Here is a 19,760-nt window from a genome sequence, read left to right as displayed (position 1 = left end):
CCTCATAGAATGAATTTGGAAGTTTACTTCCTCTTCTATTGTTTGGAATAGTTAGAGAAAAATAGATATTAACTCTTGTTTAAATTTTTGGTAGAATTTGTCTGTGAAGCTGTCAGGTCCTGGACCTTTTTTGGGAGGTGGAGGGGTAGGTTTTTGATTACCAATTCAATTTCATTGCTCATAATGTTAAAATTTTCAATTTCTTCCTGCTTTAGTTTTGGTACATTATATGTTTTTAAGAATTTATCCACTTCTTCTAAGTTGTCCAATTTGTTGGAATATGGGTTTTCGTAATATTCTGTGACAATCCTTTGTATTTCTGGATCTTGGTTGTTATTTCTCCTCTTCATTAGTGATTTTATTTATTTGAGTCCTTTCTGTCTCTCCTCTTTTTGATGAGTCTGGCTAGAGGTTTATCAATTTTGTTGATATTTTCAGAGAACAAAATCCTGGTTTCATTGATGTGTTCTATTGTTTTTCAGTCTTTGATCATTTATTTCTGCTCTAATCTTTTTTTTTTTTTTTTTAAAGATTTTATTTATTTATTCATGATAGTCACAGAAAGAGAGAGAGGCAGAGACACAGGCAGAGGGAGAAGCAGGCTCCATGCACCGGGAGCCCGACGTGGGATTCGATCCCGGGTCTCCAGGATCGTGCCCTGGGCCAAAGGCAGGCGCCAAACCGCTGCGCCACCCAGGGATCCCTATTTCTGCTCTAATCTTTATTATTTCTTCTCTTTTGATGAGTTTGGGTTTTGCTTGTTGTTCTTTTCCTAGGTCTTTTAGGTGTCAGGTTAGGTTGTTTATTTTAGATTTTTCTTACTTCTTGAGGTTGGCCTGTATTGCTATAAACTTCCCTCTTAAAACCACTTTTGCTGCCTCTCAATGATTTTGGATCATTATGTTTTAGTTTTCATTTGTTTCTATATAATTTTTTATTTCTTCTTTGATTTCATGGCTGACCCATTCCTTGTTAGCATGTTATTTAACCTCCATGTATTTGTGGCCTTTCCAAACCTTTTCTTGTGATTGATTTCCAGTTCTACAGTGTTTTGGTCAGAAGATACATGGTATGACTGATTTTTTAAAAAAAATTTTTGAAGCTTGCTTTGTGGCCTAATATGTGATCTGTTTTGGAGAATGTTCTGTGTGCACTTGAAAGGAATGAGAATTCTGCTGTTTTAGGATAGAATGTTCTGAATATATATATTAAATCCATCTGGTCCAGTGTGCCATTCAAAACTACTGTTTACCTTGTTGATTTTCTGTTTGGATAATCTGTCCATTGGTGTAACTGAGATGTTAAAGTTCCCTACTATGATTATATGAGAATGAAATGTCTTTTATTATGTACTGTATTCTTTAACAAAACATTTTATGTCTAGTATTTTAATTTTTAAAATATTTTGAAATTCTTTCTCTTTAAAACAAAATCAGATCTACTAAAATTTAAATTATGTTGCCTTCTACATGATTCTTAATTATTTTCCTTCTGTTTATTATTTAGTTGAAAAAGAAATAGTTCTTCGTTATTGTTTTAGCAGGGCATAGGAGACAATTATGTCTAAAAAGAAAACAACAAATACCAAGGGTATAACAGGATCTAGTTGGAGAACATCCTCTCTTTACATGGAAGGACTATGTAAAGGAGACTTTACGAGTATAATTTATTTTGTCCTTGCCTATCTTCTTGTTACCAGAAATAATGATGAATCTAATGTATTTACCACCTACATGACCACAATATTTTTTCCTACAATATTTTTTCCTATGTATTGCAATGATTTACTATCAATTATACTATTTTTCTCTTTTTGAATTGCATTATAAAATATAATTTCCTGTGGCTTTCTATCACTGAGACCTAATAAATATGTTCGCCATTGCATTATCTCTGTCACTGATGGAATGTTGATTTTAAGTCCCAGAAGTGATACAGTATCTGTTTAACTGATTTGTATTTGAATGTTTGTACATAACAGATCTCAAGTATAATCTCTGATTATATCTTGTTGGCATTCTAATAATTCCCATTGAAAGCATTCTATGCCTTTGTTAGCCTTCAAATTCCCAAAGTACATTCTCCATTGCATCATAAATTGGCTATGTATTTCAAAGTGTAAGAAGCTCCTCTGTGAGAAGAGATATTTAAGAACAGAGGTAGGAATAAACAGTAATTGTTCCTTCCATTATGTGGTAATGTCTGCTGTGTGAGAGTAGTATTGGATTGCTAGAGAAGTAAATGTTTTTGTCTTCATATTTGTGAAGAATAGAAAGAAGGAATAAATGGAAACATATTACAATTCTTCAGATGGGGCATTTGCTGTCATGGTCTACAATGGTCAAAATTATAGTAGAAAGAGACTAATATATGAGGTTTTAATTTAGTGATACAGCAACACATTTTATCTGTTCTCAAAAATATAGCTCTAGTTCTTCCTGATGTTTAAAATTACTTTTTGGGGGATATGCAAAGCCTTTTTTTTTAATACCAATAGTCTTGGGGATGTTAATACTTGGTGTTAAATTTATATACCACATATTAGTTGAGAGAAGTGAGGGATGTTAGATGGTAATGAATCCCATCTGTTAAAGGGCTAATAGAAAAACAGAAGTTTATGATAGGAAATAAAACACAGAATATAGTGGAAGAGCCTGCAGCTCTAACTTTAGAGCTACTTAAAATTTTCTTCTTTCTATGAAAGATAGCATAGTAAGCACTGTATAATAGTGTGAAAGATGCACACTACTTAGGAGTTAATATAGAAAGATCCCTGATTCATTTTTCTAACAGCAGGTTTTATGAACAGAAAGAAAGACAAATATTGAAGCCAATGAATGCAGAAGGAGAACAGGGAGGGAAGAATGGAGGGAGGAAGGAAGGGAGAACTGATTTGGATGATGCCATTATAAATTTCTGTGCTTCAATTTTGCTTAGGAAACTGCATGTGTGTGTGTGTGTGTGCGCGTGCACACATGCATATATGTGCCTTTGTGATGTAAAGTACCTCTTTTATTCCTATTTAGACTATACATGGAAACCTCTGCTACCAATTATTCTATCTAGGTTTAGACATACAAAAAGCAGCTATTTTGATGTTTTGAATAGATGTGTCATTGTAAAAATTTCCTTTGGTTTCTCAAGTTTGGAACTTTATTGCTTTTCTCTTCCATCTTTCCCTCTTTAAATCCATCTCATCTTACATTTAGTTAGTGAACCCTTTTTGCTCTCCTCTCTACACTCCATATTCCACAACACTATTTAAAAACAAGTGTACAGGGGCACCTGGGTTGGTCAGTGGTTGACCATCTGCCTTTGGCTCACATCATGATCCCAGAGTCCTGGGATTGAGTCCTCCATCAGGCTCCCCGACAGGAGTCTGCTTCTCCCTCTGCCTTTGCCTCTGCTTCTTTGTGTCTTTCATGAATGAATAAATAAATAAAATTAAAAAAATAATAACAACTGTACTATGCAGCTGAAAGCATGTGAAATATTGGGGTTTTTTGGTTGTTCTTTTGTTCTTTTTAAAGATTTGATAGAGCAAGCGACCATGAGCTGGAGGGGCAGAGGGAGAGAAGGAGAGAGAATCTCAAGAAGACTGTTGATCACAGAGTCTGATGTGGGGCTGGATCTCAAAACTCCAAGATCACTCCCTGAGCAGAAACCAAGAGTCAAACACTTAACTGACTGTGCCACCCAGGAACCCCTGTGAAATATTATTTTAAATCACTAGCATTTTTCTCTAATTCCAATGTTTTCAAGCTTTTAAATTTTTTCATTTTAGTAATGAACCATTTTGAATATGCACAAGTAACATCTATATTTTATTTGTATATTTTATGTTCAATTATACCATGACTCTACATAAAGTATAAAATTTTCAAAAATAGAACTTCAAGGAATGGGATATAAAAACATACGAATATAAATTCTATTATTATTTTCATACCAATAAATTATCATATGTGTTGGGCAACCACATTCCCAGTTTAGAGGCCATTGTACAGATAAACCTCAGATCTCTTTTCTCCAGAGTAACCAGGAATTTTTTTTAGATCATGTGAATGAGTTGATATTATATACAGGAAAAGGAAATAGTTCAAGTAAATAGTTTTTTTTTTAACTTCTTACATCAGCATGACTAAGTTATAATTTGCATAAATTAAATGTACCAACTTTTGTATAGTTTAGTAAGTTTTGGTGATAGAATGAATACTTGTAACCATTACAGTCAAGATATGCAAATTTTCTGTTACCTTAAAAAACTCTGTCATTCCTCTGTGCTGGAAGTCTCCAGCTCTACTCCCATTCAAATAAAAACCTGAAGAACTTGATAACAGAGGTTAAGTTTTTTCTCAATCACTGACCTTTTCTTATGCCTCATGCAAATCATAAACAAGTCCAGGGAGGGGCATTCCAGAGTCCCATGTGAGAGAACAGTGAAATAGAAGCACAGGAAGAAGCAGAAGAAGGTGGCTGCAAACCAGGGTGTTGGTAGATACGAAATGTAGAAGAAGAATGATTAGAAAAGATTTCTTAGGTGATGGGGAAGTGATGGTGTAACAGATGTGACATACGCTGCTTTTAGTTTTAGAACTATGAGCTACATGCAAGAAATGAAATTAAATTATCTACCTCTGATATTCTATAGGCAGAGGAGATGGAGGCAGAAAATAGCACAGTGGTGAAAGAATTCATCCTTCTTGGTCTAACCCAGTCTCGAAATATTCAGCTCTTGGTCTTTGTGCTAGTTTTAATCTTCTATTTCATCATCCTCCCTGGAAACTTCCTCATCATCCTCACCATCAGAACAGATCCTGGCCTCACAGCCCCCCTCTACTTCTTTCTGGGCAACTTGGCTTTCCTGGATGCATCCTACTCCTTCATTGTGGCTCCCAGGATGCTGGTGGACTTCCTTTCTGAGAAGAAGGTAATCTCCTACAGGGGTTGCATCACTCAGCTCTTTTTCTTGCACTTCCTTGGAGGAGGGGAAGGATTACTCCTTGTTGTGATGGCCTTTGACCGCTACATTGCCATCTGTCGGCCTTTACACTATTCAACTGTCATGAACCCTAGAGCCTGCTATGCCTTGCTATTGGCTCTGTGGCTTGGAGGCTTTGTCCACTCCATTATCCAGGTGGCCCTCATCCTCCGCTTGCCCTTCTGTGGCCCAAACCGACTGGATAACTTCTTCTGTGATGTGCCGCAGGTCATCAAGCTGGCCTGCACAGACACCTTTGTGGTGGAGCTTCTGATGGTCTTCAATAGTGGTCTGCTCACTCTCCTGTGCTTCTTGGGGCTCTTGTCTTCCTATGCAGTCATCCTCTGCCATGTACATGGGTCTGCTTGTGAAGGGAAGAGCAAAGCAGTGTCCACGTGTACCACTCATGTCATGATTATACTTCTCATGTTTGGGCCTGCCATCTTCATCTACACTCGCCCCTTCAGGGCTTTATCAGCTGACAAGGTAGTTTCCTTCTTTCACACTGTGATCTTTCCTTTGTTGAATCCTGTGATTTATACCCTTCGCAACCAAGAAGTGAAAACTTCCATGAGGAGGTTATTGAGTCGGCATGTGGTCTGCTGAAAGATTTAATAATAGGAAGTCAAGAGAGAGAATTCTTATTGTAAATAATACATTCACTTAACAAATACTGTTCTTCACTGAGTACCTCTCATTTGTCAGGTACTGTTGTAGGCAATGAGGTAGAGTTATGCATAATTAGGGCATAAACTTGATATGTTTAAAGATTATAAAATAAACATCCATTTCTCAGCTGGAGTATGATGAATAATTGTGAGAGATTTAGGGGATAAATTTATATTATGGTAAGATTCAAATCACTAAGGTGTGTTAGGCTTAGATAAAGAGTTTTATTCTAATTGCTGTAAGAATGTTTGTTAATATTTTAAGCAAGAGAGTCTCACTCATTCACAACTGTTTCTTCTATGGTTTAGAGCAATGTCAGGATTCTGGCCAGAGATCAATAAACTGCAAAACACCATTAAGAGCCAAATGTAATTCTGTAGACTTGTTTTGATGCCTCTAATATTATTCTCTCTCCCTAATGCACATATATTTATTTATTCCTCACCCCCAAATTTGTCAAATGGGTAAGAAAAGAAGATAATTGGCTTTAGAGAAAAATGTTGTGAAATTACTTCATTTGATTATTTTGCAGAGCTTCATGATTATTACTAATGGGTGTTTACAAATCTTCCTTGTATGTTAAACCTTGCCTTCAATTGATTTCACTCATGATGATAATCAGTTATTTGGTAGTATAGATTCTATTAGAGATTACATAAATTAGTTATTTTAAATATAATGGGGTTTAATGTTAGAAATTAGGTACTTGCAAAATCTTTTAAGGTATAGAAGATTATTTTCTATGCTAGGCTTTCAGACATGATTGCCAGAAAAACAGTATAAAAATAACCTGCCAAGTGATCTATTGCTGCAATAATCAGGGGAGTGGGGAAACAAGAAGTCATTTTGCCAGTTTCTGACTGAAGGCCGATATCAATAAGCCATGGTCTGGGAATGGGAGGATGATATAGAATACCTTTAGTGTTACTGCTTCTCTCTCCAATTATTTTTTTCTAAATTCAAGTTTTACAGGAGTACATTTGATACTTAGAATTTGGAACCTTGACACAAAGATCCTAGAAGAACCTGTCAGCTTTATTGGAAAACAGAATAAAATAAAGCCAATAATAGTGATAAAATGTAGGTACAGTTTTACAATCTTGGAGGTAAGAAAGATCAGTGAAGTATCATGTAAAAATAGTAAATAAAAAGAAAAATAGTTACATTTGACATGCTAAAAAATATATTTGTAGGCAAAAGATAAAGTATGATGAAAATCTGTCTGCCACATTATGGATGTGCAGATTTTCGCTACAATTATAGAGGCTTGCATGGAAATTGAACTGAATACCTCCTTACTCCAGATGGTACAAGGTAGCATCCATGCATTAAAAAACCCCAGCTATCATGTCATCGGCGAAGAGGGAGAGTTTGACTTCTTCTTTGCCAATTTGAATGCCTTTAATGTCTTTTTGTTGTCTGATTGCTGAGGCTAGGACTTCCAGTACTATGTTGAACAGCAGTGGTGAGAGTGGACATCCCTGTCTTGTTCCTGATCTTAGGGGAAAGGCTCCCAGTGCTTCCCCATTGAGAATGATATTTGTTGTGGGCTTTTCATAGATGGCTTTTAAGATGTCGAGGAATGTTCCCTCTATCCCTACACTCTGAAGAGTTTTGATCAGGAATGGATGCTGTATTTTGTCAAATGCTTTCTCTGCATCCAATGAGAGGATCATATGGTTCTTGGTTTTTCTCTTGCTGATATGATGAATGACATTGATTGTTTTACGGGTGTTGAACCAGCCTTGTGTCCCAGGGATAAATCCTACTTGGGCAACTAATATTCGATAAAGGAGGAAAGACTATCCATTGGAAGAAAGACAGTCTCTTCAATAAATGGTGCTGGGAAAATTGGACCACTCTCTTTCACCATACACAAAGATAAACTCAAAATGGATGAAAGATCTAAATGTGAGACAAGATTCCATCAAAATCCTAGAGAAGAACACAGGCAACACCCTTTTTGAACTCGGCCATAGTAACTTCTTGCAAGATACATCCACGAAGGCAAAAGAAACAAAAGCAAAAATGAACTATTGGGACTTCATCAAGATAAGAAGCTTTTGCACAGCAAAGGATACAGTCAACAAAACTCAAAGACAACCTACAGAATGGGAGAAGATATTTGCAAATGACATATCAGATAAAGGGCTAGTTTCCAAGATCTATAAAGAACTTCTTAAACTCAACACCAAAGAAACAAACAATCCAATCATGAAATGGGCAAAAGACATGAACAGAAATCTCACAGAGGAAGACATAGACATGGCCAACATGCACATGAGAAAATGCTCTGCATCACTTGCCATCAGGGAAATACAAATCAAAACCACAATGAGATACCACCTCACACCAGTGAGAATGGGGAAAATTAACAAGGCAGGAAACAACAAATGTTGGAGAGGATGCGGAGAAAAGGGAACCCTCATACACTGTTGGTGGGAATGTGAACTGGTGCAGCCACTCTGGAAAACTGTGTGGAGGTTCCTCAAACAGTTAAAAATAGACCTGCCCTACGACCCAGCAATTGCACTGTTGGGGATTTACCCCAAAGATACAAATGCAATGAAACGCCGGGACACCTGCACCCCGATGTTTATAGCAGCAATGTCCACAGTAGCCAAACTGTGGAAGGAGCCTCAGTGTCCATCGAAAGATGAATGGATAAAGAAGATGTGGTTTATGTATACAATGGAATATTACTCAGCTATTAGAAATGACAAATACTCACCATTTGCTTCAACGTGGATGGAACTGGAGGGTATTATGCTGAGTGAAGTAAGTCAGTCGGAGAAGGACAAACATTATATGTTCTCATTCATTTGGGGAATATAAATAATAGTGAAAGGGAATATAAGGGAAGGGAGAAGAAATGTGTGGGAAATATCAGAAAGGGAGACAGAACGTAAAGACTGCTAACTCTGGGAAACGAACTAGGGGTGGTAGAAGAGGAGGAGGGCAGGGGGTGGGAGTGAATGGGTGACGGGCACTGGGGGTTATTCTGTATGTTAGTAAATTGAACACCAATAAAAAATAAATTTAAAAAAACCAGCTATTAGCTAAAAATTAATATAAATGATAAAATATTAATTTACTTAATACACAAGGAACTTGAATAAATTAATATGAAACAGTTACATACCCAAGGGAAAATAGAAATGAGCAATTGAAACTATAGTTAATGTTTGTCCTTCTCCGATTGACTTAGTTCACTCAGCATAATACCCTCCAGTTCCATCCATGTTGAAGCAAATTGTGGGTATTTGTCATTTCTAATGGCTGAGTAATATTCCATTGTTATATGTTCTCATTCATTTGGGGAATATAAATAATAGTGAAAGGGAATAGAAGGGAAGGGAGAAGAAGTGTGTGGGAAATATCAGAAAGGGAGACAGAACAGAAAGACTCCTAACTCTGGGAAATGAACTAGGGATGGTGGAAGGGGAAGGAGGGGGGTGGGGGTGAATGGGTGATGGGCACTGAGGGGGGCACTTGACGGGATGAGCACTGGGTGTTATTCTGTATGTTGGCAAATTGAACACCAATAAAAAATAAATTTATTATAAAAAAATAATAAAGAAACTATAGTTAATTAACAAAGGGGAAAAATGAAAAAATTTATAAACATAAGCATATTCTCAAAAACAAATCATGAGACTACAGAGTACTGATGGTGGTTAGCTTGTAGAAGAATGTTGCTCATGTATAATAAACAACAGAAAAGTGCAAAACAAAAATTATACTTTTCTATGAGACTTCTAAAGAGCAAAGAAGCAAAAGAAATCTTATTACTGAGCTCCAGAGAGGAATAAAATTTTCTTTTTTTATATCTGTAGCAGGTTACTGGTCTGGATATGGGCATATGGAGGAGTGATCCTACCATAGATTGAGATATTTGTAGAGACAAGAATGAAGCTCTAAACTGTGGACAGACTGGAATCTAAAAAAGCCCCAAACACAAAAATAAATTGCTCACTTTTATAAATTTATCTCCCAACCTCAACTGACATCTGTATCAGTAATGTGCTCAGAAAAGTGACAGACAGTGGAGGAAGAAATGAAAATCAGGGGGATTTGTACATTCTCCGCCATTATTGCAGTGTTTGGGTATTAATGTCTATGGAGTTGAATCATCAGGGTAACAAAAATATCTGAATTGACTTGACAATTCATCTTGAATCAACTGGAACAGACCCAGAAATCCAAGCCAGTTTTCTCAGAAAGCCTTTCTGACTGATCTCAGCATTACCTCTTTGGAAAAGGAAGGTAGTTCAAGAAATGAAGAATGGTTGATGGGATAGTTGAAGAAAAAGGCTATGGGGGGATTGGCTCCCACCTTTGTCACTCTTGGAACATCCTGTCATCTGAGAATGAACAAAGACCAATTTTGGGGGGGGGGGGTTGAGGGTCATATATGTATTTAATTGTGTTTTTTTAATGCTAATCTTGTGAAAACAATTGACAGATGAATGGGAAAACTACTAGATGCAAATTACTGTATCTGCGACTATGCTTTCTCAAAGTCCCATAAACTGCTCCCTATAATTTTGATAGTGGAACTGCTTTCTCTAATTTGATAGTGGGACCACATAAAGTAAAATCTGTCATTTGTGTGGATTCATTTCAGATTTCTGGGGAGATTGATACATCTTTGTGTCTCTCAGAAAGGCTAGCAGGTGGAGAAAAGTAATTTGGTACTTAACTATAGGCCTCTTTATCTAGTGTTTTGACTTTCGGTGCTGGAAAGAAATCTATGGGATGTTAATACAATACACTCAGCTTTCTAGATTATCTCCTTCCCTTATGCTGTGATTTACTTTAATGTATAAGGTACGGTCTCAAGGTAGTACAGGTAGCCTGAGTGTCTAGAGGCCTTTAGATACAAAGGAATCTAGCCAGTGAGCATAATTCTCAGTACTAAACTGCCACAAGGAAGAAGCTTACTAACCCTGTATATCAGGGTCCAAAAAATTCAAAGATGTGCCTAAATAGGTTATACAGATTTAGGCCAGTCAAAAGCTAACAGCAGTTTCAGGTAGAGGTGCATGCCTAATGTTAATCAGTATAGATTCCATTTACTGCATTCTTTTGATCACTGAAGTAAAAGCTTATAAAAAATTCAAAAAAAAAAAAAAGAGTCAGATGCCTAACTGACTGAGCCACCCAGGCACTCCTGGAAAGAAAATCTTAAAAGCAGTAGAGGGAAAAAGATCAGAGGAGTGACAAGAATGGTGGTTGACTGTTTATCAGAAACAATGGATACCATGTCAGTGAAATGCAATTTTTAAAGTTCTTCTTAAAGAAGAAAAACAAACTGTCAAGCTAGAATTCCATATCTAGTGAAAATAAACTTCAATAAGAAAGATACAACAGGCACCTTAATAGTCATAAAAGATGAGAGACAATTTGTTGCCAGCAGACCTATACAAAAAGTCATGCTAAAGAAAATTCTTCATATCAAGAGAAAATATGTCAGATGGAAACCTGAATTAATAAGGAAGACTGAGAAGGTCTGGAAATGGTAAAGAAGTATGTAAATATGACAAAAAGTCTATTTTTTATTTTGTTTTTCTATTTTTTATTTTTTATTTATTTTTTAATAATAAATTTATTTTTTATTGGTGTTCAATTTGCCAACATACAGAATAACACCCTGTGCTCATCCCAACAAGTGCCCCCATCAGTGCCTGTCACCCATTCACACCCCCTCCACCACCCTCCTCCCCTTCCACCACCCCTAGTTCGTTTCCCAGAGTTAGGAGTCTTTCATGTTCTGTCTCCCTTTCTGATATTCCCTACCCATTTCTTCTCCCTTCTATTCCCTTTCACTATTATTTATATTCCCCCAATGAATGAGAACATATAGTGTTTGTCCTTCTCTGATTGATAATGGAATATTACTCAGCCATTAGAAATGACAAATACCCACCATTTGCTTCAACATGGATGGAACTGGAGGGTATTATACTGAGTGAAATAAGTCAAAAAGTCTATTTTTTAACTTGTATTATTTACTTTATCATTAACCACCTAAGAAATAATAAAATACTATAGGGGTTTTATAATGTATTTTGAAGTAAAATATACTACAACAATAGCAGAGAGGACTTAAAGGGGGCTAAAAGAATTATTTATTTATTTATTTTTGTAAAATACTCTTCATGAAGTATCCTTGAATAACAATTTGTAGTGACCAGTATGCTATAGATGAGTATTATAATCACGAGAGCATCCAGTCACACAAAAATAATACAAGGACACTTAATTAGATAGTCTTTACAGGAGAGAAAGTGGAATGTTAAAAAATATTCAATCCAAAAGAAGGAAGGAAAGAAATGCAAAGGAATGAAGAATGGGACAAATACAATTAACTCAAATATCAACAATAATACTAAATGTAAATGGGGGCACCTGGGTGGCTCAGTTGTTTAAGCATCTGCCTTCAGCTCAGGTAATGATCCTGATCCCAGGTTCCTGGGATCCAGCCCCACATCAGGCTTCCTGCTCAGCATAGAGCCTGCCTCTCCCTCTCCTGCTACTCCCCTTACTTGTGCTCTCTCTCTTTCTGTTAAATAAAATCTTTAAAAAATATTAAATGTAAATGGACCATGTATGTGATTTAAGAAAGATTTTCAGACTGTATAAGAGAGCAAGATTCAAGTATATATTATTTATATCAGTTCTTAAATACAAAGATATGTTTCAAGCATAAGCATAGAGGATGATATGCCATATGTTATATTTAATTTTATATGTCAACTGGCCATGGGGTCTCCAGATTAAACATTATTTCTGGTGTGTCTGTGAGAGTGTTAGTACGGAACTAGTATTCAAATTGGTGTACTTAGTCGATTGCCCTTCCGTCCTGGGTAGGTGTCATTCAACCCATTGATGGGCCTGAATGGGGGGGGTGCGGAATTGCTTGCTTGCTTTCTTCACTGATTGAGCTGGTATATTTCACTTTGTCTCTTCTAGACGTTGGACTGGAATTTATCAGCTTCCCTGGTTCTCAGGCCTTTAAACTTGGACTGAATGACAGAACTGTCTTTCCTGGGTTTTTATTTCACAGATGGCAGATTGTAGGACTTCTCCACTTCCATAATCACATGAACCAATTCATTATAATAAACAACCTCTCTCTGTCCCCCTTTCTCTCTCTTAATTATGTATCTTTTCTACCATGCAAACAGTAACCATTTTTTGGTATAGTTGTATTAATAACAAAGTAAATTCCAAGGACCACTAGGTCTTTATAAAAGAATTTTATAGTGATAAAAGTGTCAGTTCATCAAGACATACAATAAATGTGAATCCGCTAGTAACAACAATTTATGCATGAATACAGACATATCTAAATAAAGAAATGGAGAATCCAAAATCATAGATTGAGAGTTTAATAACTTTTTTTGAAAATTGGTAGAATATGTGATTTAAAAAAATCAGTAGGGGTATAGAAGAGTCAAACGACAAGAAACAAACTTAACCTAGTTGCTATTTATAGAGTATTGTACCCAAAAATGAAGAACACACATCCTTTTGGGGTGCAATGAAGCATTCGTCAAGATAGACCAGTATATTTTCTGACCACAATGGAGTTGAATTTGAAATAATTAAGAAAAAAACTGCATATACTTGCAAATTAAGACTTTTTTTTTAAAGCCAGAAACTTAAATAACTGAATGTGTACAAGAAGAAATTAGAGGATATTAGAAAATATCTTCCCTTTCATACTGTTTTTTTAGAGTCTGTGTAAAATTAGTATCATTTCTTCAATAAATGTTTGGTAGATTTCACTATAGGAGCCATCTAGGTCTGAAGTTTTTTTCATGGGAATTTTTTAAGTACAAATTGAATTTATTTAATAGATACACAGCTATTCAGTGTACTTCTTCTAGAGTTAGCTTTTGTAGGTAATGTCTTTAGAATTTTGTGTGCTCAATTAAGTTATCAGGTTCACTGGCATAAGTTGCTCATAATGTTTCCTTAATATTCTTTTAATTTTTGTATTATCTATAGTGATTGCCCCTCTTTAATTCCCGATACTGATATTTTTGTATTTTTTTCTTGATTAGTCTGGCTAAAGTTTTATAAATTTTCTTATTCTTTACAAAGAATTAGCTTTTTGTTCTTATTTATTTTTCTCTATTGCTTTTCTGTTTCTTAATATTTCTTCTTGGATTTATGTTATTCATTCCTTCTTTCTTTGGATTTAATTTACCATTCTTTTTCTAAAGTGGAAGATTAGATTATTGATTTAAACCCTTTGTTATACTCTTTAAAGACATTCAATTGATGCTACACATTTCCCTCTAGACACTGCTTTATCTACATCTTGCATATGTTTTTAAATTGTGTTCTCATTTTCATTCAATTAAAAATATTTCTAATCTTTACTTTGATCTTCTTATTCATGGGTTATTTAGAGTGTTTTTTTTCCTGTAATATTTGGAAATTAGCTTAATATACTTCCAGTTTAATTTCATTGTGGTCTAAGAACATATTTGATATGACTTCAATTTTAAAAATGTGTTGAAATTTGTTTTATATCATAGAATAAAATCTATCAGATTAAGACTTGCCATGTTGAATGCCATAATAAATTCTGAATTTTAAATGTAAGAGTATGCTTCTGTAAAATGAATTTATTCTGATGATATATGTACATGATATGTAAACCATATACTGAGAAGTTGTAAATTTTATCAAGTCAGAAAGATAGATCCCTTACATATAGTGTAGCAACAGTAGTCTCATGGTATTTCCTGAATTTCCTTTTGCAGAATTGTAAACTTAATCAAGTACAACTACTCTTAACAATTACCTTATTTTTCCAATTTTGCCTGTTACTATTTCTGCACATGCATAGTTTGGATTCTTTGATACCTTTGCACTTCCTGTGGTCTCCTCTTACCATTTTCTAGTGAATATTTCAAACAAGACTCAGCCATAGCGTTTCTCCCATCTTGAAATATTTCTAACACTCCACACTGTGTTTGCCTCTGTTTTTTCTTATAATACTCTAAATATAGTTCTTTTTTAAGCATTTCACAATTATTTAAATTTTATTTGTATTCACAATTTTCTGCCTTTCTTGAAGTTAGTGTTTGTCTTATTAATTTCTGTATTTGGTCTCTTGGCACAATGACTTTCTCTGGTAGACTTTCAGGATGGTTGGTAAGAAGAGAATGAGTAATTGAATACTTTTTTATTATTGTAAAAAGCAAAATGGGAAATTTTGAAGTAGACATTATAGAGTTTAACATAATCTGGTGTTAATAAAAATTTTTTAAATGGTTGTGGTATAAAGGAGTTGTTGAGATACATATACACAATAGGAAAAAAGTCAGAGAATGTATATAAATTTTGGAATGTATTTTCTACATTTTTCAGCATGTATAAACTTTAAAAAATATTCTGGAATCTATCTTAAATTTTTTTTAAATTTTTATTTATTTATGATAGTCACAGAGAGAGAGAGAGGCAGAGGGAGAAGCAGGCTCCATGCACCGGGAGCCCGACATGAGACTCAATTCCGGGTCTCCAGGATCGCGCCCTGGGCCAAATGCAAGCGCTAAACTGCTGCGCCACCCAGGGATCCCTGGAATCTATCTTATACATGAGCATAAGTATTATAGGTTTACATATTTTATATATATAATATTTTAAATACCTATGAAAGAAGTATTGACTTTTATGCTGTTATTAAAATGTATTTGAATAATCCTTTATTTTGGGATATTTATCACATTTGTTTATTAATAGGGAGAAAATAATGTACAGTCCATTTACTTATGTATGTATAATGCTTTTGGGAAGATACACAAAGAATCATAGCTGTTTCTTATCAGGAATTGTGTGTGGAATATATGGGTATGGGACAAAGGTAGGAAGGAATTTTCTCTGTATATAAATTTTTTACTCTCTGGGCACCCTGGCCTGTTTTCTGTTCCTCAGAACACCAGATCTTTCTTTTTGATGACTTCTCTCTAGCATGTTTTCTTTGAGACCTTGATATCTCATTTTATGAAACTGCCTCAAAAGACCATCCCTGACCACCACCCTATCTAAAATAGCAGTATTTTTTGCAAGATTTCTCCAACAGAGTGTAATATTTTCATTAGTATCTCATGTTCTCTTTCCTTCTTGCTTATTGTCTGTGTCTCTGTATTAGAATGTAAAATCTCAAAGAACAGGGATGTTGTTTGTCTTGTCTGTACTGCATTGCGTTGCAGGGACACTTAAAATACTACCTGGCTCATGGTAGACAGTAAGTGATTGTTGAATTGTGTACAGAATCTAAGGGAGCATCAAAAAAACTCAGTAACGGAGATAAATTATTCATTATCTTAATATTTAAAAAAACAAAAACAAAAATACCCCAGGCCCCTGGGTGATACAGTCAGTTGAGTGTCTGACCCTTGGTTTCAGCTCAGGTTGTGATCTCAGGGTCATGAGATGGATCCCCATGTATGGTGCTCAGTGCAGAGTCTACTTGAGATTCTCTGTCCTCCCTCACCCTTCCTGGTCACGCTTTCTCTCAAATAAATCATTGTTAAACAAAACAAAACAAAACAAAAAATAAAAATAAAAATACCCTATCTATAGGTGGGGAAACAGTCTGAGAAAAGTGGTGTTATTTTTCAAAGCCATGGAATGTTATAGATTGAAGCCAGTACTGTATCCTTAGCTTTTTACTATCTGGTAATATTTTCGCTGTAATGAGTTATTTTTATGTATATGCTTTTTGATCAGTAAATTAGTTATACAAATCTTAAGTCAACCTGAGGTTACGACTTTTTAAAATCCTTTTAATCATTTGTTTGTTTTTTTCCTCAAATTGTAAGTCTGTCTAACATGACCCAAGTTTTCTCAGCTGGGTTAAAAAGCCTCTACTCTGAGCTAGTTTAGATCTTCTGATTAATTTTATCTTACGTATTGGGGTAAATATTAAAAAGTGAGAAAGTCTCAGATTATGCTCCTAATTACAGAAAAATATCCTATTTTTAAGAGTCTTTTGTGGCAGGACACTAACCTAGTTCAAGACGGGGCTAATACTCCACATATGTTTATAATATATATATATTATAAATAATTGCCTTTCCATTTGTGTCTCCTTTATGTTTTCTTGTTCTATATTTTGATCATTCTAGCTTTCTTTTGTGTGTGTGTATATTTTTTTATTAGAGTTCTATTTGCCAACATAGAGTATAGCACCCAGTGCTTCTCCTGTCCAGTATTCCCCTCACTGCCTGTCACCCAGTCACCCCATCCCCCTGCCCATCTCCTCTTCCACTACCCCTTATTTGCTTTCCTGAGCTAGGAGTCTCTCTTGTTTTGTCATCCTGTCTGATTTTTCCCACTCATTTTCTCCTTTCCCCTATTATCCCTTTCATTATTTTTTATATTCTCTGTATGAGTGAAACCATATAATGTTTCTCCTTCTCTGATTGACTTACTTCACTCACCATAATACCCTCCAGTCCATCCACATCGAAGCAAATGGTGAGTATTCATCCTTTCTAATGGCTGAGTAGTATTCCCTTGTATATATAGACCACATCTGGGGATCCTGGGGTGGCTCAGCAGTTTGGCCCCTGCCTTTGGCCCAGGGCATGATCCTGGAGACCAGAGATCAAGTCCCACATCAGGCTCCTGCATGGAGCCTTCTCTCTCTCTCTCTCTCATAAATGAATAAATAAAAAAATCTTTATACACTACATCTTTTTTATCCATTCATCTTTCGATGGACACTGAGGCTCCTTCCACAGTTTGGCTATTGTGGACATTGCTGCTATAAACATTTGGGGGCAGGTGTCTCAGCTTTTCACTGCCTCTGTATCTTGGGGTAAATCCCCAGCAGAGCAATTGCAGGGTCGTAGGGCAGATCTATTTTTAACTCTTTGAGGAACCTCCACACAGTTTTCCAGAGTCCCTGCACCAGTTCACATTCCCACCAACAGTGCAAGAGGGTTCCCCTTTCTCCACATCCTCTCCAACATTTGATGTTTCCTGCCTTGTTAATTTTCCCCATTCTCACTGGTGTGACCATTGGGTATCTAACTGTGGTTTTGATTTGTATTTCCCTGATGGCAAGGGATGCGGAGCATTTTCTCATGTGCTTGTTGGTCATGTCTATGTCTTCCTCTGAAATTTCTGTTCATGTCTTTTGCCCATTTCATGATTGGATTATTTGTTTCTTGGGTGTTGAGTTTAATAAGTTCTTTATAGATCTTGGACACTAGCCCTTTATCTGATATGTCATTTACAAATATCTTCTCCCATTCTGTAGGTTGTCTTTTAGTTTTGTTGACTATTTCTTTTGCTGTGCAGCTTTTTATCTTAAGTCCCAATAGTTCATTTTTGCTTTTGTTTCCCTTGCTTTCATAGATGTATCTTGCAGGAAGTTGCTGTGGCCAAGTTCAAAAAGGGAGTTGCCTGTGTTCTCCTCTAGGGTCTTGATGGATTCTTCTCTCACATTTAGATCTTTCATCCATTTTGAGTTTATCTTTGTGTCTGGTGTAAGAGAATGGTCTAGTTCCATTCTTCTGAACGTGGCCGTTCAATTTTCCCTGAACAGGCCAATAACAGGCCAATAAATTGAAGCAGCCATCAAAAACCTCCCAAGACACAAAAGTCCAGGACCAGATGGCTTCCCAGGGGAATTCTATCAAATTTTTAAAGAAGAAATCATACCTATTCTACTAAAGCTGTTCTGAAGGATAGAAAGGGAGGAAATACTTCCAAATTCGTTTTATGAGGCCAGCATCATAAATGGTTGGTTGATTCCAAAACCAAAGACCCTACCAGAAGGGTGAATTATAGACCAATATCCCTGATGAACGCAGATGCAAAAATTCTAAACAAGATACTAGCCAATAGGATCCAACAGTACATTAAGAAGATTATTCACCATGACCAAGTGGAATTTATCCCTGGGATGCAAGGCTGGTTCAACACTTGTAAAACAATCAACGTGAAAAATCACATCAACAAGAAAAAAAACAAAAACCATATGATCTTCTCAATAGATGCAGAACAAGCATTTGACAAAATACAGCATCCATTTAATCAAAACTCTTAATAAGAGTGTAGGGATAGAGAGGATATTCCTCAGCATCTTAAAAGCGATCTACAAAGAACCCACAGCAAATATCATTCTCAATGGAGGAATACTGAGAGTCTTTCCCCTAAGATCAGGAATAGGACAGGGATGTCCACTCTCACCACTGCTATTCAACACAGTCCTAGAAGTCCTAGCCTCAGCAATCAGACAACAAAAAGAAATAAAAGGCATTCGAATTGGCAAAGAAGAAGTGAAACTCTCCCTCTTTACAGATGACAAGATACTGTACATAGAAAACCCAAAAGACTCCACCCCAAGGTTGCTAGAACTCATACAGCATTTTGGCAGTGTGGCAGGATACAAAATCAATGCCCAGAAATCAGTGTCATTTCTATACACTAACAATGAGACTGAAGAAAGAGAAATTAAGGAGTCAATCACATTTACAATTGCATACAAAAGCATAAGATACCTAGGAATAAACCTAACCAAAGAGGGAAAGGATCTATACACTAAAAACTACAGAACACTTCTGAAAGAAATTGAGGAAGTCACAATGAGATGGAAAAATATTCCACATTCACGGAATGGAAGAATTAATATTGTGAAAATGTCTGTGTTACCCAGGGCAATTTACACATTTAATGCAATCCCTATCAAAATACCATGGACTTTCTTCAGAGAGTTGGAACAAATCATCTTAAGATTTGTGTGGAATCAGAAAAGACCCTGAATAGCCAGCGGAATATTAAAAAAGAAACCAGAGCTGGGGGCATCACAATGCCAGATTTCAGGTTGTGCTACAAAGATGTGATCATCAAGACAGTGTGGTCCTGGCACAAAAACAGACACACAGATCAATGGAACAGAATAGAGAATCCAGAAGTGGACCCTCATTCTATGGTCAACTAATATTCAACAAAGCAGGAAAGACTATCCACTGGGAAAAGGACAGTCATTTTAATAAATGGTGCTGGGAACATTGGACAGCCACATGCAGAAGAATCTAACTTTCTCTTTACCTCTTTTTTACTCTCTCCTTTTTCT

The 19,760-nt window shown here is 35.9% G+C and overlaps 2 protein-coding genes across 4 annotated transcripts in view; one reads left to right on the top strand and one right to left on the bottom strand.

Moving 5' to 3' along the window:
* LOC140602703 (olfactory receptor 4Q3-like) overlaps positions 1-19,760 on the bottom strand; it is a 106,453-nt gene that overhangs the window by 36,090 nt on the left and 50,603 nt on the right. The gene's annotated exons all lie outside the window — the stretch shown is intronic.
* On the top strand, positions 4,661-5,587 carry LOC140602705 (olfactory receptor 4N4C). The gene has a single exon (XM_072772657.1). It carries the CDS (start codon positions 4,661-4,663, stop codon positions 5,585-5,587), a length of 927 nt encoding a protein of 308 aa, XP_072628758.1.

This window comes from Canis lupus, chromosome 13 (assembly GCF_048164855.1).
Source record: "Canis lupus baileyi chromosome 13, mCanLup2.hap1, whole genome shotgun sequence".
NCBI classification, from domain to species: domain Eukaryota; kingdom Metazoa; phylum Chordata; class Mammalia; order Carnivora; family Canidae; genus Canis; species Canis lupus.
The sequence above is the reverse complement of the archived record's forward strand: the minus strand, read 5'-3'. Positions and strand labels throughout refer to the sequence as shown.